Here is an 18743-nt window from a genome sequence, read left to right on the forward strand (position 1 = left end):
TTTGACGCTTTTGGAGGAACGTGTGGGCAAAGCTTATGTGGCTTCTAAGTTATCTCTGAGAGGAGTTACTCTTCCTACCTTCCAAGGGTGGAGATCTCTTCTGTGAGATGCCATTGTCAGGTGCATTGGAAGTAGATGTGCACTGTCCATTTCTAATGGCAGCTCTATACAGGGTTTTACTAACTCGGTGTGTCAAAGAGATTTTTTAATCCAAATCCTAAAGTCTGTTTCAGGTTGGGTTATTTAAGGTGTAAAAGTGGTTTAAAGCACTACATGGAGGAGAATATCCTTACAGTGGCTACTGGCATTCTTTTGGTGTGCTGCAGGAAGCATCTTCTCCAAATTCAGCTTTGTCAAAGCTTGTTCCAGCAGCAGCATTCTTCTGCATTATGTTTTATGTTAGATTAGCATCAGCCACGAGTTTCAGTATTTTGACATGCATTTACTACATTTATCACCTTGTTTTGGAGTTGTGCCATTTGAAGAGCTTTATACTGGTGCCAGTGTCTATGGGCACCTTACTGCTTATTCAACACACATGCAAACTCCTGCAGCTTTCCAATCAGCAAGTTGGGATGTCTGCCTTACTCCTGACAATAGTGTGGTCTTTCAGCTCTGCTGCAGTCTTAATGTATAGCGATGCCACTCTGGAATTGAGGCAGATTGCCTTGTTATACTTCATTGGAGATGCTGTCATTTCTTTTCTCATTTCAGGTGGGTCTGTGAAGAAATCCCAGATCTCAAGCTTGCCATGGAAAACTACGTTTTAATTGACTATGATACAAAAAGGTGAGAGGAATAGTTTTTTTCCCACCAGGAGGACAGGTCAACGCGGTTTATAATGAATCAGTTTGTAACTGGTTATTCTTAGACACTATGAACTGCAGTTTTCTTTTAGAGCTGGCTTCAGACTCCGCAGAGTTATTTTGGTAGGAAATGTGTAACAGCAATATTGGCAAAGGCTGTTGGATTAAGGACATAATTGGAAACTCCACACAGTAGAGTTGAGCTCTGGTGTACGTTGGAATTACTCACTCCGAAACAATGATCGGTATCTGCGCTGTTGGACTGTGTCCAGTGTTAGGAATGTGAATGGCACGGAGGTTTCTACGTTTGTAGTAACTCAGAATTCCTGTTTAGAAAATGGCACTGTCAGTCAGCGTCGTGCCTGTGGGAGGATAACCTTCCCCATCCCTCCTCTAGACTCAGTGCAAGTGGGATGCTCTTTGGGTGAGGGGCTAAATTAAAAGGCCGACTATTCACACTGGTCTTGTGGAGAGTAAGAAGTAATTTTAAGGTGCTTGTAGTTACACTTAGTACCTGTTCCACAAACAGCTGAAAATGAATGTAGAGTATGTGGCATTTGCCTTGAGGCTGAGCAGGGCAGTCTGACCTGAGGTGTATCTGTGCCTGAGATTCCGTGTGTTGACTTGGCTGTACTGAGCCTGGAGAAAGAGATGACCCTCAAGCTGCAGCTTACAAAAACCTCCTTCATTGTATTCATGGGAAAGACTGAATTTCTGCAAGTCCACAGCATGACTGAACTTACAGAACGAGGCTTACAGATGAAACTGAATCACTGTCATTAATCACTGGCTCTTGCTCTGAGCCCCAGACTTGAATCATGATCTGAGGTATTGCTTTCCTCCTCTCTTAGTTATGTTTTAATTGTTTCATTGTAAGACTTGTTAGTCCCTCTCTTCCTCTTGAGAGATCAAAAGGAGAAATCGGGGTCAAGCATCCCTTGTCATCAAATCTATTGATTGGGATTTGTGGCTTACTCCCAGTGACTGCAATGCTGTAACTTCTGTAGTTCTGCCATCCTCACTGGGCATGTTTAATTAGGCAGTGCCAGTGTGGTTGGCAACAGTAGAAGAGAAACCCATCTGTTCCCAGAAGTCACACCCTGCTCACCTTTCTGCAGCTTTTCAAGGAAGTCATAAACCTGTAACTGCGCTAAATGGCTTTCTTTAGTCTTTATACTTCCTTTGAAAAAAGGCATCAGAAAAATTACTTGTAGCAGATAGACTGCCACATGGATGTGGAGGAAATGCATGTGCTGTGCAGGCAAAAACCCATTTCAGCCTCTTGCTTTGTCTTAACATGGAAATAAGCAGGGGCAGTTGAAAGCTTGAAGTGGGAGTCAGCAGTACTTGTAGAGGAGTATAGCAGTGATGAGGATCACAAGAGACTGAAGAGCCACTTCCTTGAGATGGCCCCTCTCTGGATTTGGGGATGGCCATGATTCCTGTAACTCCTTGTATTGTTTTTTTGCTGCTGCTTTGTGGTCTGATTACTTAACAGATGATGTTCCCAATAATATCTTTTCTTCCCTGGCCTGAGATGAATTTATTTAATCCTCTCAGCTTCTGTCATTAAGGCATCTGCCTGAATTGCCTGTAATCCCAAGCAGCCTGTGAGGCAATCAGCGTGCTTTCCTAATGGGTGACATTTTAGATTGTGTCCTGGCTCTGTCTGCAGCTTCAGTTCCAGAGTTAATTTCTAGGACTGGTTATCCTGGAGAGATGATGGAACAAAGGAGAAGAATTTACAGATGTTCTGTGCAGCTGAGCATATGGAAAAGAAATAATGGTCTGTGAGAATACAAAACTTCCTAATTAACCATACTTTGAGTTCGGTCTTTTTTCCATTAATTAAGGAATTCTCCTGTTCTCCTGGACTATGGGGGAATTTTTATAAAGGAAACTGTATACAAAGTCCTAAAGCTGTGTGTGTAATATTACGTTCTGCAGGAGACAAACCCTAAATAACCACCTACTTAGAGCTCTGGTTTTAACTGACCCCGTGTTCTTTCTCCCCCTGTAGCTTTGAGAGCATGCAGAGGCTTTGTGACAAGTACAACCGAGCCATCGATAGCATTCACCAGTTGGTATGTATTTACCTTTGTTACCACCGTCAACCTTTATCCAGCTGGTTGGAATTCACAAGCAGTGAATGATACCCAGAAGGCAGTGACTTAGGGCTGGATTGTGTGCGGTAGTCAGTTGTAACACCACTCTTCAGCACTTCCATTCTTTTGAGGACTTAGGAAGTCTGGTATTAAACCTTCTTTTCTTGATCACACCTGGGCATTTGAGCAGTTAGTACTGGAGGGGCATTCTTATAGGAAGGAAAGAAAAAAAATAACAATTTTCCCCTCCAAAGTGCAGATTTTAACCTATTGGTCCTGAGTGCTTGCTTCCAGCACCATGTTTTTGGCACTTTGAAGTAGCCAAAACCTTCAGGGGGAACAAAAGGTTTCTCTGCATTTAATGTCTAGATGTTTCAAAGGAATTTATCATACAGATTTTCTTTTATACAAGGAAATCTGTGCCTTATAGCTTCTAGGTTTTCTTACCCCTATAAATGGTTGAGATGGAGGAAGCAAAACACAAGCAGTGACTTAATGTTACTATTCTGTTTGAGTTTGAAAATATACGTGGCTTTATTGCTCTGCTGTGCTCGAGGGACTTACTTGAAATGTGCATTATATGGGAACAAGGGTATTTTTGCCAGGCTTTCCTTTGTTTTATGGGCCTACAACTGCCTAAAACTTGTGCTTGTTTGGGTTCAGCGCCTTCATGTGTATGTTGGGTAGTAGCTAAAAATCGTAAGCTAATCAGCATTTGCAGTTACTGACTGAGATCACAGACCTGATGGGTTTCATTTTGGCTTTGCCATTTGAACCTCAAGCAGAGGAGTGTTTAGGTGGGATCCTGCAGTTGTCCCTGTTTTGTTTGTTTTTCCTTATCAAAGGGATCATTATAAAAACACCTTTTATGGATAGGACAGGGTTTTTTTCTGGGAAAGAAAGGAAGCTTGATTTCCATCTCTTTCCTGCCACTCCCTGTTTGAGTACATAGATCCCTCCCATCCTACAGTTCCTGAAAGAAACAGGAACTGTTCTTACTGTGGACAATGCAGTCAACATCAGTTCAGTGATGGTCAGTACATAAAGAGATGAGTGAACAGGCTTTTACAGCTACTCCAACTATATTTGGTATTAAGCTTTACACTACACAGCCTATTGATTTTTATATCTCTTTAATTTCCCCTTTCCCACCTATTTCTAGCAGGTATATTTAAAATCGTATGCTGGTTGAGGTGAGGCAAAATACAGAACAGTCTTTGTTATGTGATTTCTTTAGTGGTGTTCACTGGTTTTGTCTTTGCAGAGCATCCCAGTGAGGGAGGGGATGAGAGGGAATGGTAGCATCCTAAATGGTTTGGATAGAACCTTCAAAGTTCATCTTGTCCAACCTCCCTGCAATGAGCAGGGACATCTTCACCTAGATCAGGTTGCCCAGAATCAGATCCAGCCTGGCCTTGGATGTCTCCAGGGATGGTGCATCCATCACCTCTCTGGGCAAGCTATGCCAGTGTTTTACCACCCTCACTGTAAAGAATGTCTTCCTCACATCCAGCCTGAATGTCCCTCTTTCAGTTTAAAACCATCACTCCTCATCCTGTCACAACAGGCCCTGCTAGAACGTCTTTCCTCTGCCTCTATTCTGCATTATGCCAGTGCAGCCTCGTGGTGATGTTTCCTCGTACTTGCATTGTGCTCATCTCTTCTTCCTGCTCTTTCCCTTTAGTGGAAGGGAACCACCCAACCGATGAAACTGAACACTCGTCCCTCCAACGGGCTCCTCCGGCACATCCTGCAGCAGGTGTATAACCACTCGGTGACTGATCCTGAGAAGCTGAACAACTATGAGCCCTTTTCCCCAGAGGTTTACGGAGAAACTTCCTTTGACTTAGTGGCCCAAATGATAGATGAAATTAAAATGACAGAGGATGATTTGTTTGTCGACTTGGGCAGTGGTAAGTGACCAATCACTGAAGTGGTTTTTCGTGCTGTTTTTTCCTTTTCTTTATTACAAAAAGAGATGAAATTCATGTTTGGAAAGTGAACCAGGACTAAGGATTGTGTTACAGGATAAGCACCTTTTCTAGATAATCCCCAATGATGCTCCTGCTTTTTATGGCAGGATTAAGTAGACCGAACAGACATCCCAGACATTCTTCCCTGTGGTGATAGGGAAATGTTGGCCTACCAATGCAATAAACCCTTGTTACAGAAAACTCCTGGGTTTTGGTGCTGTTGGCAGATACGTGTATACAGTATTAAAAATGATGCTTGAAAGATAACAATAGCAGTTCCATTTCTAAGGATTCATCTCTTTTCAGTGGACTCACTTCATGCCTTTCATATCTGAAAATGGGATTTCTTGACCCTTCCTGTGCCAGTGTGAAACTCTTGGTGTAGGAGCTGAAAATTAGGCAGGTTTTTTCCCCTCTGACACACTTTTCAGTGTGTGAAAAGCCCTTATAGTTTTCTTTAACAGCTGCCTTGTGAGACCCCACAAGTTCTAGCTTACAATCTCCAACTACATCTTGTGAGGAGGTTAGTGTTTTGAAAGGAAATAGATATTTCTAGTTGGTAGAGAAACCAGATATGACTCAAACACATGTGGAAGAGATGTACTGAGTAAGATGATGATGTTGTTTGTTGCTAAAACCTGGTTCAGAGCAGAAAGGAGTAACAAGAATTTCCCCTTTCACTGGATGGGTTGTAAAGTTTTAAATGAAGTGTGTTTTGGTTTTGTTGCTGGTATGATACAGGGCTTTGGGGAGAAATGTTTTAAAATACATTCAGTTGTTTAAAACCAAATGTATTTTCAATTCCAGTGCAGCAGGACTGCCATTCCCCCCTAAAACTGAATACATCTCCAGTCAGAGATCTTCAGTGATTTTTCTCATTGTATTTTCTGACCCTCTACTTCCCCCCTCAGTGGGACTTAGGTCTGAAATTTCCTGTTTCAGTGACTCCAGATGAGACATTTAGAAAAGCATCGGACCTGGCGAATTGTTTTCCATCTGGTAGAAAATGTAGATGCTCACAATTGTTTGTTCAGGAAGGTTAAAGAAGATCGTATCTGAAGTCCTGTAGTGCTGTTGATTAACAAGCTCAAATGTTAGATGCTTTTAGCTGCTATCATCAGAAATAAAATCAAGTATTTATTGCAAACCTCCCCACTGTCATCTTGGAGGTTGAGCAACAGTACAAAAATTCACAGTCTCAAAAGCCTGCATGAAAGGAATGGTTTAAATTCGGAAGCCTTGGACTTGGAATGTTTGGATTAGATTAAAACCCAGAGAAATAGCTGTTGAGTTTGTACTGAAAGGGTGAACTTCCTGTAAATTGTGACCCATGCAGCACGGAGTGCAGTGTAAATGAAAACACTGTCACAGCATATTATTTCTATCAGTAAATTCAGTGTCATTCCAATAACTCCATGTGTGCAGCAGTGGCTGAACCGCAGGGCTAAACCCAGCCAGGATGCTGTGGCTGTGCTTGTTAGTGTTGTGGGTGATGCCAGGAGGAACTGATGGAGGTATGGATCATCATTAGGCAAACTGAAATAACAACAGAGTTGGGCTCTTGTAAAAAGAGAAGCCAAAGACAAGATTAATAGCTTCTTGACCAAAACCAGGGCACTTCTGAGGCTGTATCATGTGATGTCTAAAGATGCAGTGTGTTCTTGATCGTCTTTGTCCTCCTTGCTCTTTACATAAGAAACAGTGAAACAGTTCTGCCTCAGACCTTTTGATTGCTCATGTTCTCCCCCCTGCAGAAATGCGCACATCCATATTTGCATGTGAATCAAACCTGCATGCATATGCAAAATGGGAATTGGCAAAAAAAAAACCCCAAAAGCCACCAGAAACCTCCAACAGCAAACCTCCCTGTCAGCACTGCAGTTCTCATTGTGCCAGAGAGCATTATAGTGATAATGGTTTACATGCAGGAGTTCCACCCCTTCAATTACCAGTGCTGCTTCCTGCCGGGATGGAAACCAGCAGTATGTTTCCATGCAACTAGGCCAACCTCTTCAGCTCACTCTCCTTTCCCGTGTGGTCATCTGCAGAATGATGGAGTGCACTGATGAGACAAGAACAGGGGTTGTGTTAGTCAGAGACAAAAAGGGATGCATCAGCCTACTGTTGATGGATACTGGGTGGTTTAAGAAAGAAAATGTGAAGTGGCTGCTTTAACAGATGTGGAGTGACATTGCTTTAGTGTGTGCTTTGTGCTTATCCAACTGCTTGTTCAATTACTTAGTTAAAGGGTGAGTTACAGTGTAAAACCTGAAGATTTGGTAAAATGCATATCAAATTTGTGGGCAAAACCTGTGTGAATTTGTAAAACTGAGCCTCTAATAGTTACTAAACATAGTCATTCACAATTATCAAGGCAGACATTGCTGTGAATGCTGTAGCCTGATGCTGTTATCATAAGAAGTACTCAATATATTGAAAAATGTAAACCTCAGAGCTACGATGCTAGGAATTCCTTTCTGTAAGAGCAGTGTAATTGCTCTGTTTGCTTTCTAGTTAGAATTTAAAGCCTTTTTCCTGAAAACCAGCTTCTTAGTATTTCACATCTTGGAGGGAAATGGGACTGGCTTTTATAATGGACGCTGCCTTGAATGTGCTTTTCACTTGAGAGTTCAGTTCACATGGAAACTGTCAGACACAAGTGGGACTTGAAATTGCACCCTCAAGTCCAGTCCCACACATATCCTGTTCTTTTTTTCCTGTTGCCTTTCCCAGTAAAAGCTTTTCCTCCCCTTGCAGTGGTTTTCTACTGAAACTTGTTCTCTGATGTGGTTTTTTCCTGCAGGTGTGGGTCAGGTGGTGCTTCAAGTGGCTGCAGCCACCAACTGCAAACATCACTATGGTGTGGAGAAAGCTGATATTCCAGCCAAATATGCTGAGGTGAGGTTGGTTTTGAAGTGGGTTGTGTGTATATGTCTTATTTGAAGGTTCACTCAGTGGTTCTGGATTACTATTAGGTGCTGTGCAGGAAGAAAAGCTGAGTTTCATTCCTGGTTTATTTTGCTTCTTGGATCCAGGAGCTGTTCAAAAGGAAGTGCGGTATAAGCTTCATGTAAACCTGCACTCATTTTGTGTCTGAAGTGACTCTAATACAGGGCTTCCAGAGACCATGGCGTTAAGCAAATCTAGGAATGAATTCACCCAACAAATAGACTTAAACGTTTTAAGTTTCCGCTTTCGATAGTGGTGCCCCTTTTTGGTGTCCTAAGGCTGAAGTTCAGCTTAGTTATTAAACTGTTGCAGGCAGTTGATGAGACCTCTGGTTATGGGATACCTGGTTAATAACTGCTCAGTAGGCCCCAAAATGAAGTCTTACTGTAAGAAAACCATAATGTTTAGTCAGACAGGCAGTTTTCTTCACACTTCTTCTAATTCTGTGCCAATGGGGAGACGCAAAGATAATCAGTTCCAAGGCAAACCTGGAAGACAAATGAGCTGCAGGCAAACAATAAAGGTTAGTCATGCCTTACCATAAGAAGTTTACTTTCTTCAGTAGACTGAGCAGTGCCATATGCCTCTGTATTGTTAAAACAAGCTGACTCAGTCTGTACAGGCTAGAAAATTATACCTTCTGAAGGGAGGGGAAAAGAAGTAAATCCTTGATCCTCTTTTTCAGTAGTGTAGGCAAAAATACAGTTGCACAGTGGCAAAGAGGATCAGACAAGGATCTAAAACTCCATTTTGTTTGCCCTGCAATGACCCAGTGGAAATTTCCAACTGGAGCACTGCTGAGCGTTCTGGTGTCATTAGGGAGTCACTTGCAAAGCCTGGACTCCTGTCTGTGTTTAATAGCAAATGTGAAGATTAGTGTTAAAGAGGGAAAGCTAAATCCTCACTTGCACAAATACCCCTTTATGTCATTGTGCAAAAAGGGCTTTAAGTGAAAATGGGTAGCAAACAAAAATCTGCCCGCAAACTGAGTGTTAAGAGTATTAACTCCTGGAGTACCTTCAGCCTCAGAAGTACAGCAGGATTTCATAAGATTATGGGATGCATAAAATACTCTGCATTATTCTGGTTATAGACACTGTCCTGTCAGATTTACCAGCGACACAGCTGCTGCTGTGTCAGAACGCGTGAAGCTGCCTGTGCTCAGCTCCTCTGCCTTGTGCTGTGTGTCACGCACCAGTTTTCCTCCCCACCTCTCACAACCGTTTGTGGAGGGGATTGGATTAAGTTTCTAGTTGAGATTGGCTGTGGCCGCACATCTCTGGTTACAATGCTAATGAATGCAGATGACTTTGAAAAGCTTCAGCTACAGAGAAAGTGTGTGATGGATTTGTTTTAGTGAAGTTGTCTTAAATAACCCAGTAAAATGTAAGCTCATAGGAAATATGAGAAAAATTGGAAGATTTCTCTGATTTATCTTGCTAAGCTTTGGAGTGCTTTTGAAACATAAAGAATCCTAAAAACGTAGCTGTCAGCACTGGTTTACTTGACCTGCTGATGGAGGTCTCCACCATCTCCAAGATGTAAAGCCAGAATTCCTGCTGTGCTTCTCTCCCTTATCCCCTTTCCCTGCTACCTCCAGATCTGGGCCCTCCCATATGTAGAGTCAAATCCTGAAGATCCAGAGGTTTTTCAGTCTTCCAAGACACTTGAGTTTCATTGTCAAATGTGTTGTATAGGTGTAGCTGGACCCTCACTGCCACTCTAAAGCAAAGACTGCATATTGTCACTGTATAGAGAATGGGACAAGATTTTGTAAATGGGAAGATGCACATTTGTAAGGCATCAAGCTGTCTCGATGTCTGGGTTTTTAGGTTCCTTCTGTATTTGGGCAATGGAAGACTGGTGCCAGCTACTTGGCTGGGTAGTAGCAGCCTTCCATCTTCTGCAGCCCGACTCTGTCTAGATGTAGTTTCACAGACAATCCCAGACTGGTTTGGGTTGGAAGGCCCTTAAAGCTCCTCCAGCTCCAACCCCTGCCACGGGCAGGGACCCCTTCCACTGGAGCAGCTTGCTCCAAGCCCCTGTGTCCAACCTGGCCTTGAACACTGCCAGGGATGGGGCAGCCACAGCTTCTCTGGGCACCCTGTGCCAGCGCCTCAGCACCCTCCCAGGGAAGAGCTTCTGCCTAAGAGCTCATCTCAGTCTCCCCTCTGGCAGGTTCAAGCCATTCCCCTTGGCCTGTCCCTACAGGCCCTTGTCCAAAGCCCCTCTCCAGGTTTCCTGGAGCCCCTTTAGGTACTGGAAGCTGCTTGTAGTTTGAAGCATTCTTCCTGGTTGCTCCAGCAAGGGTGATGCTGCTTCTGTTTGCTGTTGCAATGCTTTGCATGCCACTTTCTGCTTTCTCATTCACCCCAGCAGGCCTGTCCTTACCCTGTTTGTTCCTTTGCTGTCTGGGCTTAGGCTGGGCTGCATTCAGTGCCTCCTACTCACTGTGGATTATGTACCACAACATGGGAGCTACTTAAGATTGTGCCACTTTTAGTGCTGAGCAGTGTCAACTCAGTTTGCCTTATTTTTAACATGTAACTTTGATGAAAAGAGGGAAGAGAAGATGCCAGCTTTGACTTGGCCCTGATGAACCAAAGGTTTTAAGGAAAATAAACTACAGTAGTTGTGTCTGCCTATCTTTTGAGTGTTAATGGTAAAAAAAACCCCAACCCAACAAAACTGCAAGTCTTGGGGGTTTGTGAACACTGTCAGAGTTGCATCTCCTTTGACTGTGATGTGAGTGGTAACACAAGATGTCCTAAGAGGTGGTTTTGTTTTTCCTTCCTCTTCTAGACGATGGACAGAGAGTTCAGAAAGTGGATGAAATGGTATGGGAAGAAACACGCAGAATACACAGTGAGTGAAATTCAGCTGAAAAACCTTGTGATCCATGCTGATGTATAGAACTTGCAAAGCCCTCTTCAGCCTTTCACCAGCCAGAATGAGTCAGATGTGCTTCCTGGCTTTTATCTTGACCCCCAGGCTGGTGTTCTGCAAGACACCCTCCCAGGCCCCTCTCTTTGTCTCGCCTGACATGTGGTATGGTGTTATTGGGAACACATTCAGGTCTTCTCAGAAGCTCTTGGAAGATTTATTCTTCTAAAATGTTATCGTTTTAAGGGGGGCTGCCATGTGTCTTTGGTTTGTATTAAATAGCCTTTGGCTTCCCCTCCCTGCTCTCCCCATGGTGTGGGGGTGCTGCTGGGCAGACTGTTGAAAGTGGCAGCTCCTCCTTGGGTTTCTGAAATCTCCTGCTAGAAACAAAAGGGGAAGATGTGGTCACCTGGTGTTGGAGGGGATGGGAGGGCGGTGGTTTCAGCCTCGGGGAGCATGGGGTTGAGTTCTGGATGAATCCCAGCATGCTGAGATTAAAGCAGAGAGCTCCAGGACCAATTCAAGATAGATGGTTTGCACTGGGGGGTAGGGGTGGGCTGTGGGCTCAGGAAGGATGATGGATGGTTGGTTCTGACCTGGAAAGGATTGCAATTGGGTGCTCTGAAGGTGGAGTTAGAGCAGGGGAGGGGTAAATGGGTCATCATAGGGCATCTCTCCCCTTGGGGCTGGGGACACATGCTGAAATGGCTTTCCCTTTCCTCCGAATGTTACTTAATCATTGTGGATGTGTTTTCTACGCTGTAATGACAGTGTGAAGCATGTGCAGAGCTTTGTGTCATTCCTTCCCCTTTTCCTTTTCTCCCCCTTCTTAAAAGTCGCTAAGAAAACCTGCTCCCCAGTTAATCATTTCCCAGTGAGGAAATGTACGTAGGCATAGTACAATAGGAACCCACTTCCTGGTGGTCCAGAAGAGGCTGGATGGATCAGGATTGTTCCCTAACTGCCCAGAGAAGTTGGGTCACTTTCCTGCTCGGAGTTGCAGCTAGCAGTGAGGATTGCAGTTCAAGTGCGAGCAAGTGCTTGGGGAGCTGCTGCTTCATTTTCCTCTTGTACAGAGCCATTGCTGCTCTGTTACTGGGATGGTTTGAACCACATGGCGTTCCAGCAGTGTGGGATCAAATGGCCAGCCTTTATTTCCCAGTTTTCTGGGTCTTCTGGGATCCCTGGTGCTCTTTACAGGGCTTATCTTGTGAGGAAGGTTGCTACGACTCTCCCTTCAGGAAGCAGGCTGCAGAAGGGGATGGTGCCACCTGCCTCTTTGCACTTTCTTCCTGGAATGCCTTTATTGGAGAGCGTGATCCTCTTCAGAGGGATGCTGGGCCTGCTGCGGGACTAGTTTGTAGCAGGATTGATATTGGGCTGCTAACTCTTTCCTGCTGTGGAAACACTGTGAACGCTTTACTTTTCATGAAGTGGCCATATGGCATTTTTCCATTGTGTCACCCAGCTGGCATTACATGAAAGGAATTATTCCTGAAGATACTCAGCTTATGAGCTGTGTAATTTAAAGAGTAGGATAGGAACTTGGACTAAAATATTGAAAGCATATTGATTGCCGTAGGCATTTCCATATTGCGCATTCCAAGTGACAGAGTCTGGTACTACAGTGAAACAAAGCTATTTATTTTTTGCTAGGTTCTTTGGCTTTTATAATTCTGTTTTCTGAAAAGGGTTTAGAGTAAAAGCTCTCTTTTCTGCCTTTCTGGGAAGAGTTGAACCTTTGGAGCACTGCATGTCGTAAGGAAAGTTGTTTCCAGCACCATGTTGTAGTGATGCTTGAAATAGGTTTTGGTTGCTTACATGTAGACGCACAGGGCAGATTTTCCTTAGTTTTTATTGCTTCTTCAAACACCCAAGGCTTTTGCCAAGCAGTTTATTTTCTTCAGTAACTCTTTAGACAACATTTTCTATACGTGACTCTGGTTAAACAGAGAGCAAACATAATGCAGCTAGGAGACATTGGAAGGCATGAAACTGAAAACTCGGTGTCTTTATCTTTCTGGAAAACAACTTTGTTCCTTCATTATGCTTAGTGGAGTCCCAAAATTCCCAATGTTGTAGACTAAATAAGCACAAATTGGAATAGTCTGTCACCAGAAGAGCTGAACTTGTGAATTCCACTCTAATGTTTCAGGCAGTCATAGAATCATAGCATGGTTTGGGTTGGAAAGGACCTTAAGATCATCCAGTTCCAACCCCCTGCCATGGGCAGGGACCCCTTCCACTGGAGCAGCTTGCTCCAAGCCCCTGTGTCCAACCTGGCCTTGAACACTGCCAGGGATGGGGCATTTGTCATTTCTTTGGGCAACCTATGTTGGAGGAGGGAAGCTTGGCCTAAGTCCTGAGGCAAGGAGTCTTAGAACCCACCTGCAGCTTGGACTGAATAACGCAGATGATGGTTTTGACTTCCACTGCCTTGCTGGAAAGGTTGTGGTACGTCAGGCAGCAGCAAATCCTGCTTTGGGTTGTTGTTTCTTGTAACAGCCAAGAGCCTTCTACAGCTTTCCAATACAAATGGATTTTTGACTTCTCGCAGAAAGGGCTTGTCCAAAGTCTTGTCTTTCTGGTGAGGCAGCAGTTGATTGCCCATACCAGCTCTGCAACCATCAGAATCACCTCCTTGCCTTCCCCACCAGCATGTGCTGGAAGTTCTGAACGTGGACATGTGAATTCTGATGAGCAAGGCTCAGTGACAGCATTTAAAATAAACCCTCCAGGTGTCTTTCCACTCTCCTTTGTCCACAGTCATAGAAGAAAAGTCTCTTTTGGGACGTGGTTCCATGCAAAATATACACTGTCACGTGCACGCAGATACCTTCAGTAAAACAGCTCATCACTGAGAGTCACTTTCAGATGATAACTGTGGGTAAAACTTCTCCAGCAGCTTCTAGCACTGTCCTGAGGCATGTTGGATCCCTGAGGCTTCTGCAGAGCCCCTGCTGCTGGTAATGGGTCGTCATGGCAGCTTTGGAGTGAGAAGATCCATTTGGGGCATGACAGGAGTGGGAGGCAGGTTGCTCATCGTACGTTGGCCTGTAAGTCTCCTGACCTCCGGCTACTGGAGATAACTGTATCTCATAATCCTGTTAAATGAACTGGGTTTCATTTTAAATGATGAGCTGTTGAGCCTCAGGATTCTAATTGGAAAACCCCCCAAACTAAACCAAGAGAGTAATGCTCTCTGATAAGAATCTTCCTCAGGTTTTACAGTCAATGCTAATGTTTCGACGTGGAAATATTTACATCCCTGTGCTATGGTCGTGTGGTTGTTGATGTCTAATTCCTGATGGGTTAGGGATAATCATATTCCTTGCTAGTCTTCTGCATTCAGATAGAATGAAGTATTTCAGGGCTTTTTCCATCATCAACTGCTTCAGCTGTTCGGACTGGAATGTCCCACTTCCAGCACGCATCACTTTATTTCAGCTCCGTTGACCATCTTGTTTCTTTTCCCATGGAACTGAGAAGTTTCCAAGATTAGCTTTACCCCCTTCTTTTCAAGAAAACTGTTGTTTGAAGGAAACAGGAGACTTCTCAGAGGTTATTAGGCCTAGATAATTAGAGAGGCTTTCTCGGGGAATTTCTGCACATGTGTAGTCATCCAATTATAAAGCGGTATCACAAGAGGCAGATGGGTTTTCATGGTTTCTGACTGTACATATCCTCATGTGGCCTCAAAATCAGAGCCGTCTCCAGGTATCTAGGGCACAGTGCTAATTGCCATGGAGCAGAAAGTGCTGCAGTGTTCTTTCAGGGGTACCCCTGGTGCAAGCTGTGTGTCCTCAGTGCCTATGGCCTGTTACGGGATTCTTCCAGTTGTAGGTTAGAGTAGGTCTCTGCAAGGGAAGTTGGTGGTGGCTGCAGTCACACGTTGGCCTGCTGATGGTAAGGGTTTGCTTTGATGTTGCTTGCTCAGGTTATAACAGAAGACCTTCCCCTGTTCCATAAAAGCTTGTCTGAGCAGTGGGTCTTCAAAAGAAGTGCAGGAAACACCAGGTCAGCGTTTTTAAAGGCTGGGATTCCTGCTGGCTGGACACCTCTGACACGTGTGCTGCCTGCTCAGAGGAAACCCCTGCAGCTCCTAATAGCTGCAGATACTCTGTGGGTCAGCCCATGGATTAGAGGTGGGTTTTGTTGTGCATCAGTCAACATAAGCCTGGCATCTGTAAGCTTGCAGCCTTGTCTCTGACTGAGTTTGGGGTGCTCTGTCTGGCTTGTTGTCCTGGAAACCTCCATTCTGAGCAAAAGCAGTGATTTGGGTACAAGTTGTCTCTTGTTGCCTGGTGCCAGCTGCTGCTTTGTAGGGATTACTGGCATTACCTGTACTTAAAAACTACCACTGCTCAGCAGTGCACTGCAGCTAAGGAAAGGGCAGGAGAGCTGTTTGTCCCAGATAGTTCTGAATGCCCTATTTCAGCGGGAAAGTCCATGTTTTGGTATTTGAAAAGCCCTCCAAATGTCCCCTGTGGCTTTGAAATGATGCCACATTTTGGAGGTTTGGATTCGTGCCTCCAGTTATTTTTGAAAAGAACAGGAACCTAAAAATAACCCTGTGTACTTTTCCAGGCAGAAATGAGTGGGTTTTGTGAGCCAAGTGTTTGCATGGAGGCTGCTGGAATGAGACATTTCTGCGTGTGAATTTATGGCTTTGTGTAGCTGGTCAAACAGAGCCGTTACCAGAGAGATCCCAGGGCAGTGCTGGGTTGGGAGTGGAGCTCTACTCCATGCCACCAAGGCTTGACCTTCAGGAACTGTCGCTCTGGTACGTGCTGAACGCACACGCGCTGGAGCGAACCTCTTGTTGCTTCCCCCAGGCTCTGGCCTGCCAGTTTTCTTCGAGTTACAGGAAGAGCCACAGATGCTGCTGTGCCTATTTCTGCAGTCTCTGTAGAGCACATTTATCTGTTAGAAAAACCTGAAGAGAAACCTGTTTTGGTTTCTAACTTTAGAACTAATGCGGGCTGGCAGCTCTGTGAAGCGGATTGCGCTGAGCTAATTATCCTTTTAGATAAAGCACGACTCCTGCATTGTCTAATCAGATGAAAATATCTGCATTACAGATGGTCCCTTCCATTCATTATTCACTAAGGAGATTAAGTTTCGCAGCAAGAGGAGCAACAGGATGGGGGTTGGGACACTGGTGGGAAGAGATTGAGGGTGTCCCTGTGGCTGTCACCTCTGCTTTGCACTGGCGTGCCACCTTCTCCATCCATGACCATAAGGGACCGTGTTCTTCTACTGGTTTAGCTGTTGCAGCCCTTGGCGGTTCCTTACCAGTTTTTGTTTTGCTCTCATAATGACTGTAAAGCACAGAGTTGACTGGGATTTGGGGGGAGTTTTGTTGGATTCCCATTGTCAGTTGATGGGGAAGGTCCTATTTTCCTCCTGTTACTCCATCATTTATTAATCACTGCTCCCCAAGTACAGTAAGTGAAGAAACTGGTCATCAGGAGGAGTCAATCAGGTAGCTGCTGTGCTCTGGTTTGATTGTGGCAGAGCACTGATCCAGGAATTGCTGTCTTCCTTCCAGAGGGGAGAAAATAACCAATTTTCTCCCAACCATAGTTGACCATCTGGTTATTTCTGTACACCAGTATTTTTCCTGGTGAGATTTTCCCCTCAACTCTTGGCTAAGTATGAGCTAGGGTAGTGTTCCAATACAAAAATAGATGGGTTGAAACAGGGCTGTGCTGCATTTAAATTGTAAAATGCTGTATCTTGCAAAAGGAGACAGAGGAAAAAGTGTTCAGTTTCCATGTGTTATATTGGGTTAAAACCCAGAGATTTTGGTTATAACCGTGCTCTTAACCACATTGGCAGGACAAACATAGAGTGTGACTGGATCCAAATAAAGCGTAACAGCCATTTAGGTTAGATTTCAAGACCTTTATATGAAGCTTTTTATTTCCAAGCAGTTTCAGGTTCCGCTGGTTCTTTGTTCTCTTGCTGAGCTGTGGCTTTATAATCACATTTCCTTATTATTGTGCCATTTCTTTTCTTTCTCCTGTTGGCGTTTGGAAACCTCGTGCAGACGTTAGACACCAGTGGTGGGGAGGAGTGCAACAGAGCAGCTGACTTGGCAAAAATGGTTGTAAAATAAATACAGTTGCCTTACATGTGGGTTTTCTTCTACTGTCTCTTGGTTGCTCAACCATGAAGCTATTCACTACCAGAGAGATAAGACTTTGAGACAAAGTTATCTCATAAATAGTCTAGAGATGGTCTCCATTCACAAATAGGGCATCTAGAGCTCCAGAATAAATGTTTCTATATATAAGGTGAGAAGAACTCAGTCTTCTTTAGAACTGTTCTGATGTTGCATTGAGTTTCCCCTTTAGAGTTTGGAAGTATCTAGCAGGACGTTGTTAGGTTGGATCTCTGTGAGTGCAGTCTCCAATGTATGCTTTGGTTTTACTGTAGCAGGGATATCAAAGCATGCATCCCCTAGCAGCAGGTGGGAAATGCAGGTAGTAATTCTGGTTGAAAATCTTATGTCAGCCTACCTGCTTGGCAGAACTGAGTAACTTCAGTTGTTCTGACCTGCTGTTTTCAGCATGTTTAGTGTCTGACCCTTAAGGCTCTTTGCAAAGTTCTTGATCTCTTGCCTGAGAACCCTCGATACTTTCCTTAATCATAAAATCATGGAATGGTTTGGGCTGGTAGGGACCTTAAAACTCATCCAGTTCCAACCCCCTGCTACAGGCAGGGACACCTTCCACTAGAGCATCAGACTGCTCTGCTGGGAAGGGGAGGCTACAATGGAAGGAAGCAGGCTCTAGTGCTTCTCTGGGACAGGTACCCTGGCTCAGCTAGCAGGGTTTCGAAGTATTGGAGCATGTCTGCATTGCACTTCTGTTTGAGTTGTCGCTAAGTGCTGGCATGTGAAATGCTCCTTTCTTTCCATACTAAAGAATATATGCAGAAAAGGGATTCTAGAGCAGTCACTTTGTGTTGTTTTGATGTTCCTGAGGTTCTGATCTAAGCCATCATCTTACCTGCGCCTTCAAAGTGTGTCATCGTCATTAATTATACAGTTGCATGTTGTTTTTTCTCTCCTCCTCTTATCTTCCTCCCGCAACCTTTCTCCTGCCTTACTTGGGGCACAGCAAAACAGCCCATAGATTCCTCTGGCATTTCAAAAGCATGACTTAATGGTGGGAAGGCTATGGAGCTGCAGGTATTAACCTGGCACTTGATGGGGTTTCATCAGAAAGGTACTGAAGTCATAACTAGAATTACTTTCAAATAAGGCCTTTACGTCACTTGATTTCCAGCATCAAAGTGTTAGAAACATGTGAGATTTAGATTTAGTACCACAGGAAGATCAGAGGTTGCCATCTGTTGCAACAAGAGCCTGAATTACGAGGCAGGGTTTGCAGCAGGCACCATGGCTCTGTGCTCTGGTTCCCACTCTGAGGGGTCTGATGGAACCACAGGGCTCAGCAGGGTCTTGAGGGGGCTCTGGTTTCTGCTGCGGGTGCTGCAGGGTATTGCTGGCTTCTCCATGGAGCACAGTCCTTGTAGGGCATCAGTGATACCTGGAGACCCTTCCCTGTTCATCCCATGGCAGGAGAGCAGATGAGGGTGGGAGCAGAAGGGGAGGCCACCTCCAGGACCTGAGGAGCTCTGGGTGCTTCATCTCCTTGGTATCTCCTAAAGCCTTCATTTGGCCTTACTTCAGAGGCACCCCTGAGTTAGTACAACATGTTTGCTCCAGAGCAGAAAGGAACGATGTTAACTCGTCTGTGTGTGTGTGTGTTTTTGTGTTGTCTTTCTTTCAGCTGGAAAGAGGTGACTTCCTCTCAGAAGAATGGAGAGAGAGAATTGCAAACACAAGGTACAGTGCAGCAGTTGAATGCTGCTTTATGAACTGAATATCTGGGAGTTTGTATAATGGAAATTGGGAGGCTGGCCAGCTTTTTATATAGAATTTCCATAGCAAATACCAGAAGTGTATCTGCCAAGTTTTATACTGGCCTCTTTAGATCCTGTTTTCTGACTAGAAG

At 44.4% G+C, this 18743-nt stretch overlaps 2 protein-coding genes across 9 annotated transcripts in view; both read left to right on the forward strand.

Moving 5' to 3' along the window:
- SF3A2 (splicing factor 3a subunit 2) overlaps window positions 1-18743 on the forward strand; it is a 161021-nt gene that overhangs the window by 90769 nt on the left and 51509 nt on the right. The gene's annotated exons all lie outside the window — the stretch shown is intronic.
- DOT1L (DOT1 like histone lysine methyltransferase) overlaps window positions 1-18743 on the forward strand; it is a 67882-nt gene that overhangs the window by 17715 nt on the left and 31424 nt on the right. For 5 of the 6 annotated variants that reach the window (XM_061466774.1, XM_061466771.1, XM_061466775.1 and 2 more), the window contains exons 3-8: window positions 715-789; window positions 2827-2890; window positions 4596-4824; window positions 7688-7782; window positions 10636-10698; window positions 18519-18574. In XM_061466774.1, coding sequence (XP_061322758.1) covers window positions 715-789; window positions 2827-2890; window positions 4596-4824; window positions 7688-7782; window positions 10636-10698; window positions 18519-18574 — 582 coding nt within the window. Of the gene's footprint in view, window positions 1-714; window positions 790-2826; window positions 2891-4595; window positions 4825-7686; window positions 7783-10635; window positions 10699-18518; window positions 18575-18743 lie in introns of those variants that run through there. The other variant, XM_061466777.1, reaches the window with a different exon arrangement.

The sequence above is a fragment of the Pezoporus flaviventris genome, unplaced genomic scaffold, assembly GCF_033815535.1.
Source record: "Pezoporus flaviventris isolate CSIRO_AGI_PZ_B2104156 unplaced genomic scaffold, CSIRO_AGI_Pfla_v1 ptg000043l, whole genome shotgun sequence".
In the NCBI taxonomy this organism is placed as follows: Eukaryota; Metazoa; Chordata; class Aves; order Psittaciformes; family Psittacidae; genus Pezoporus; species Pezoporus flaviventris.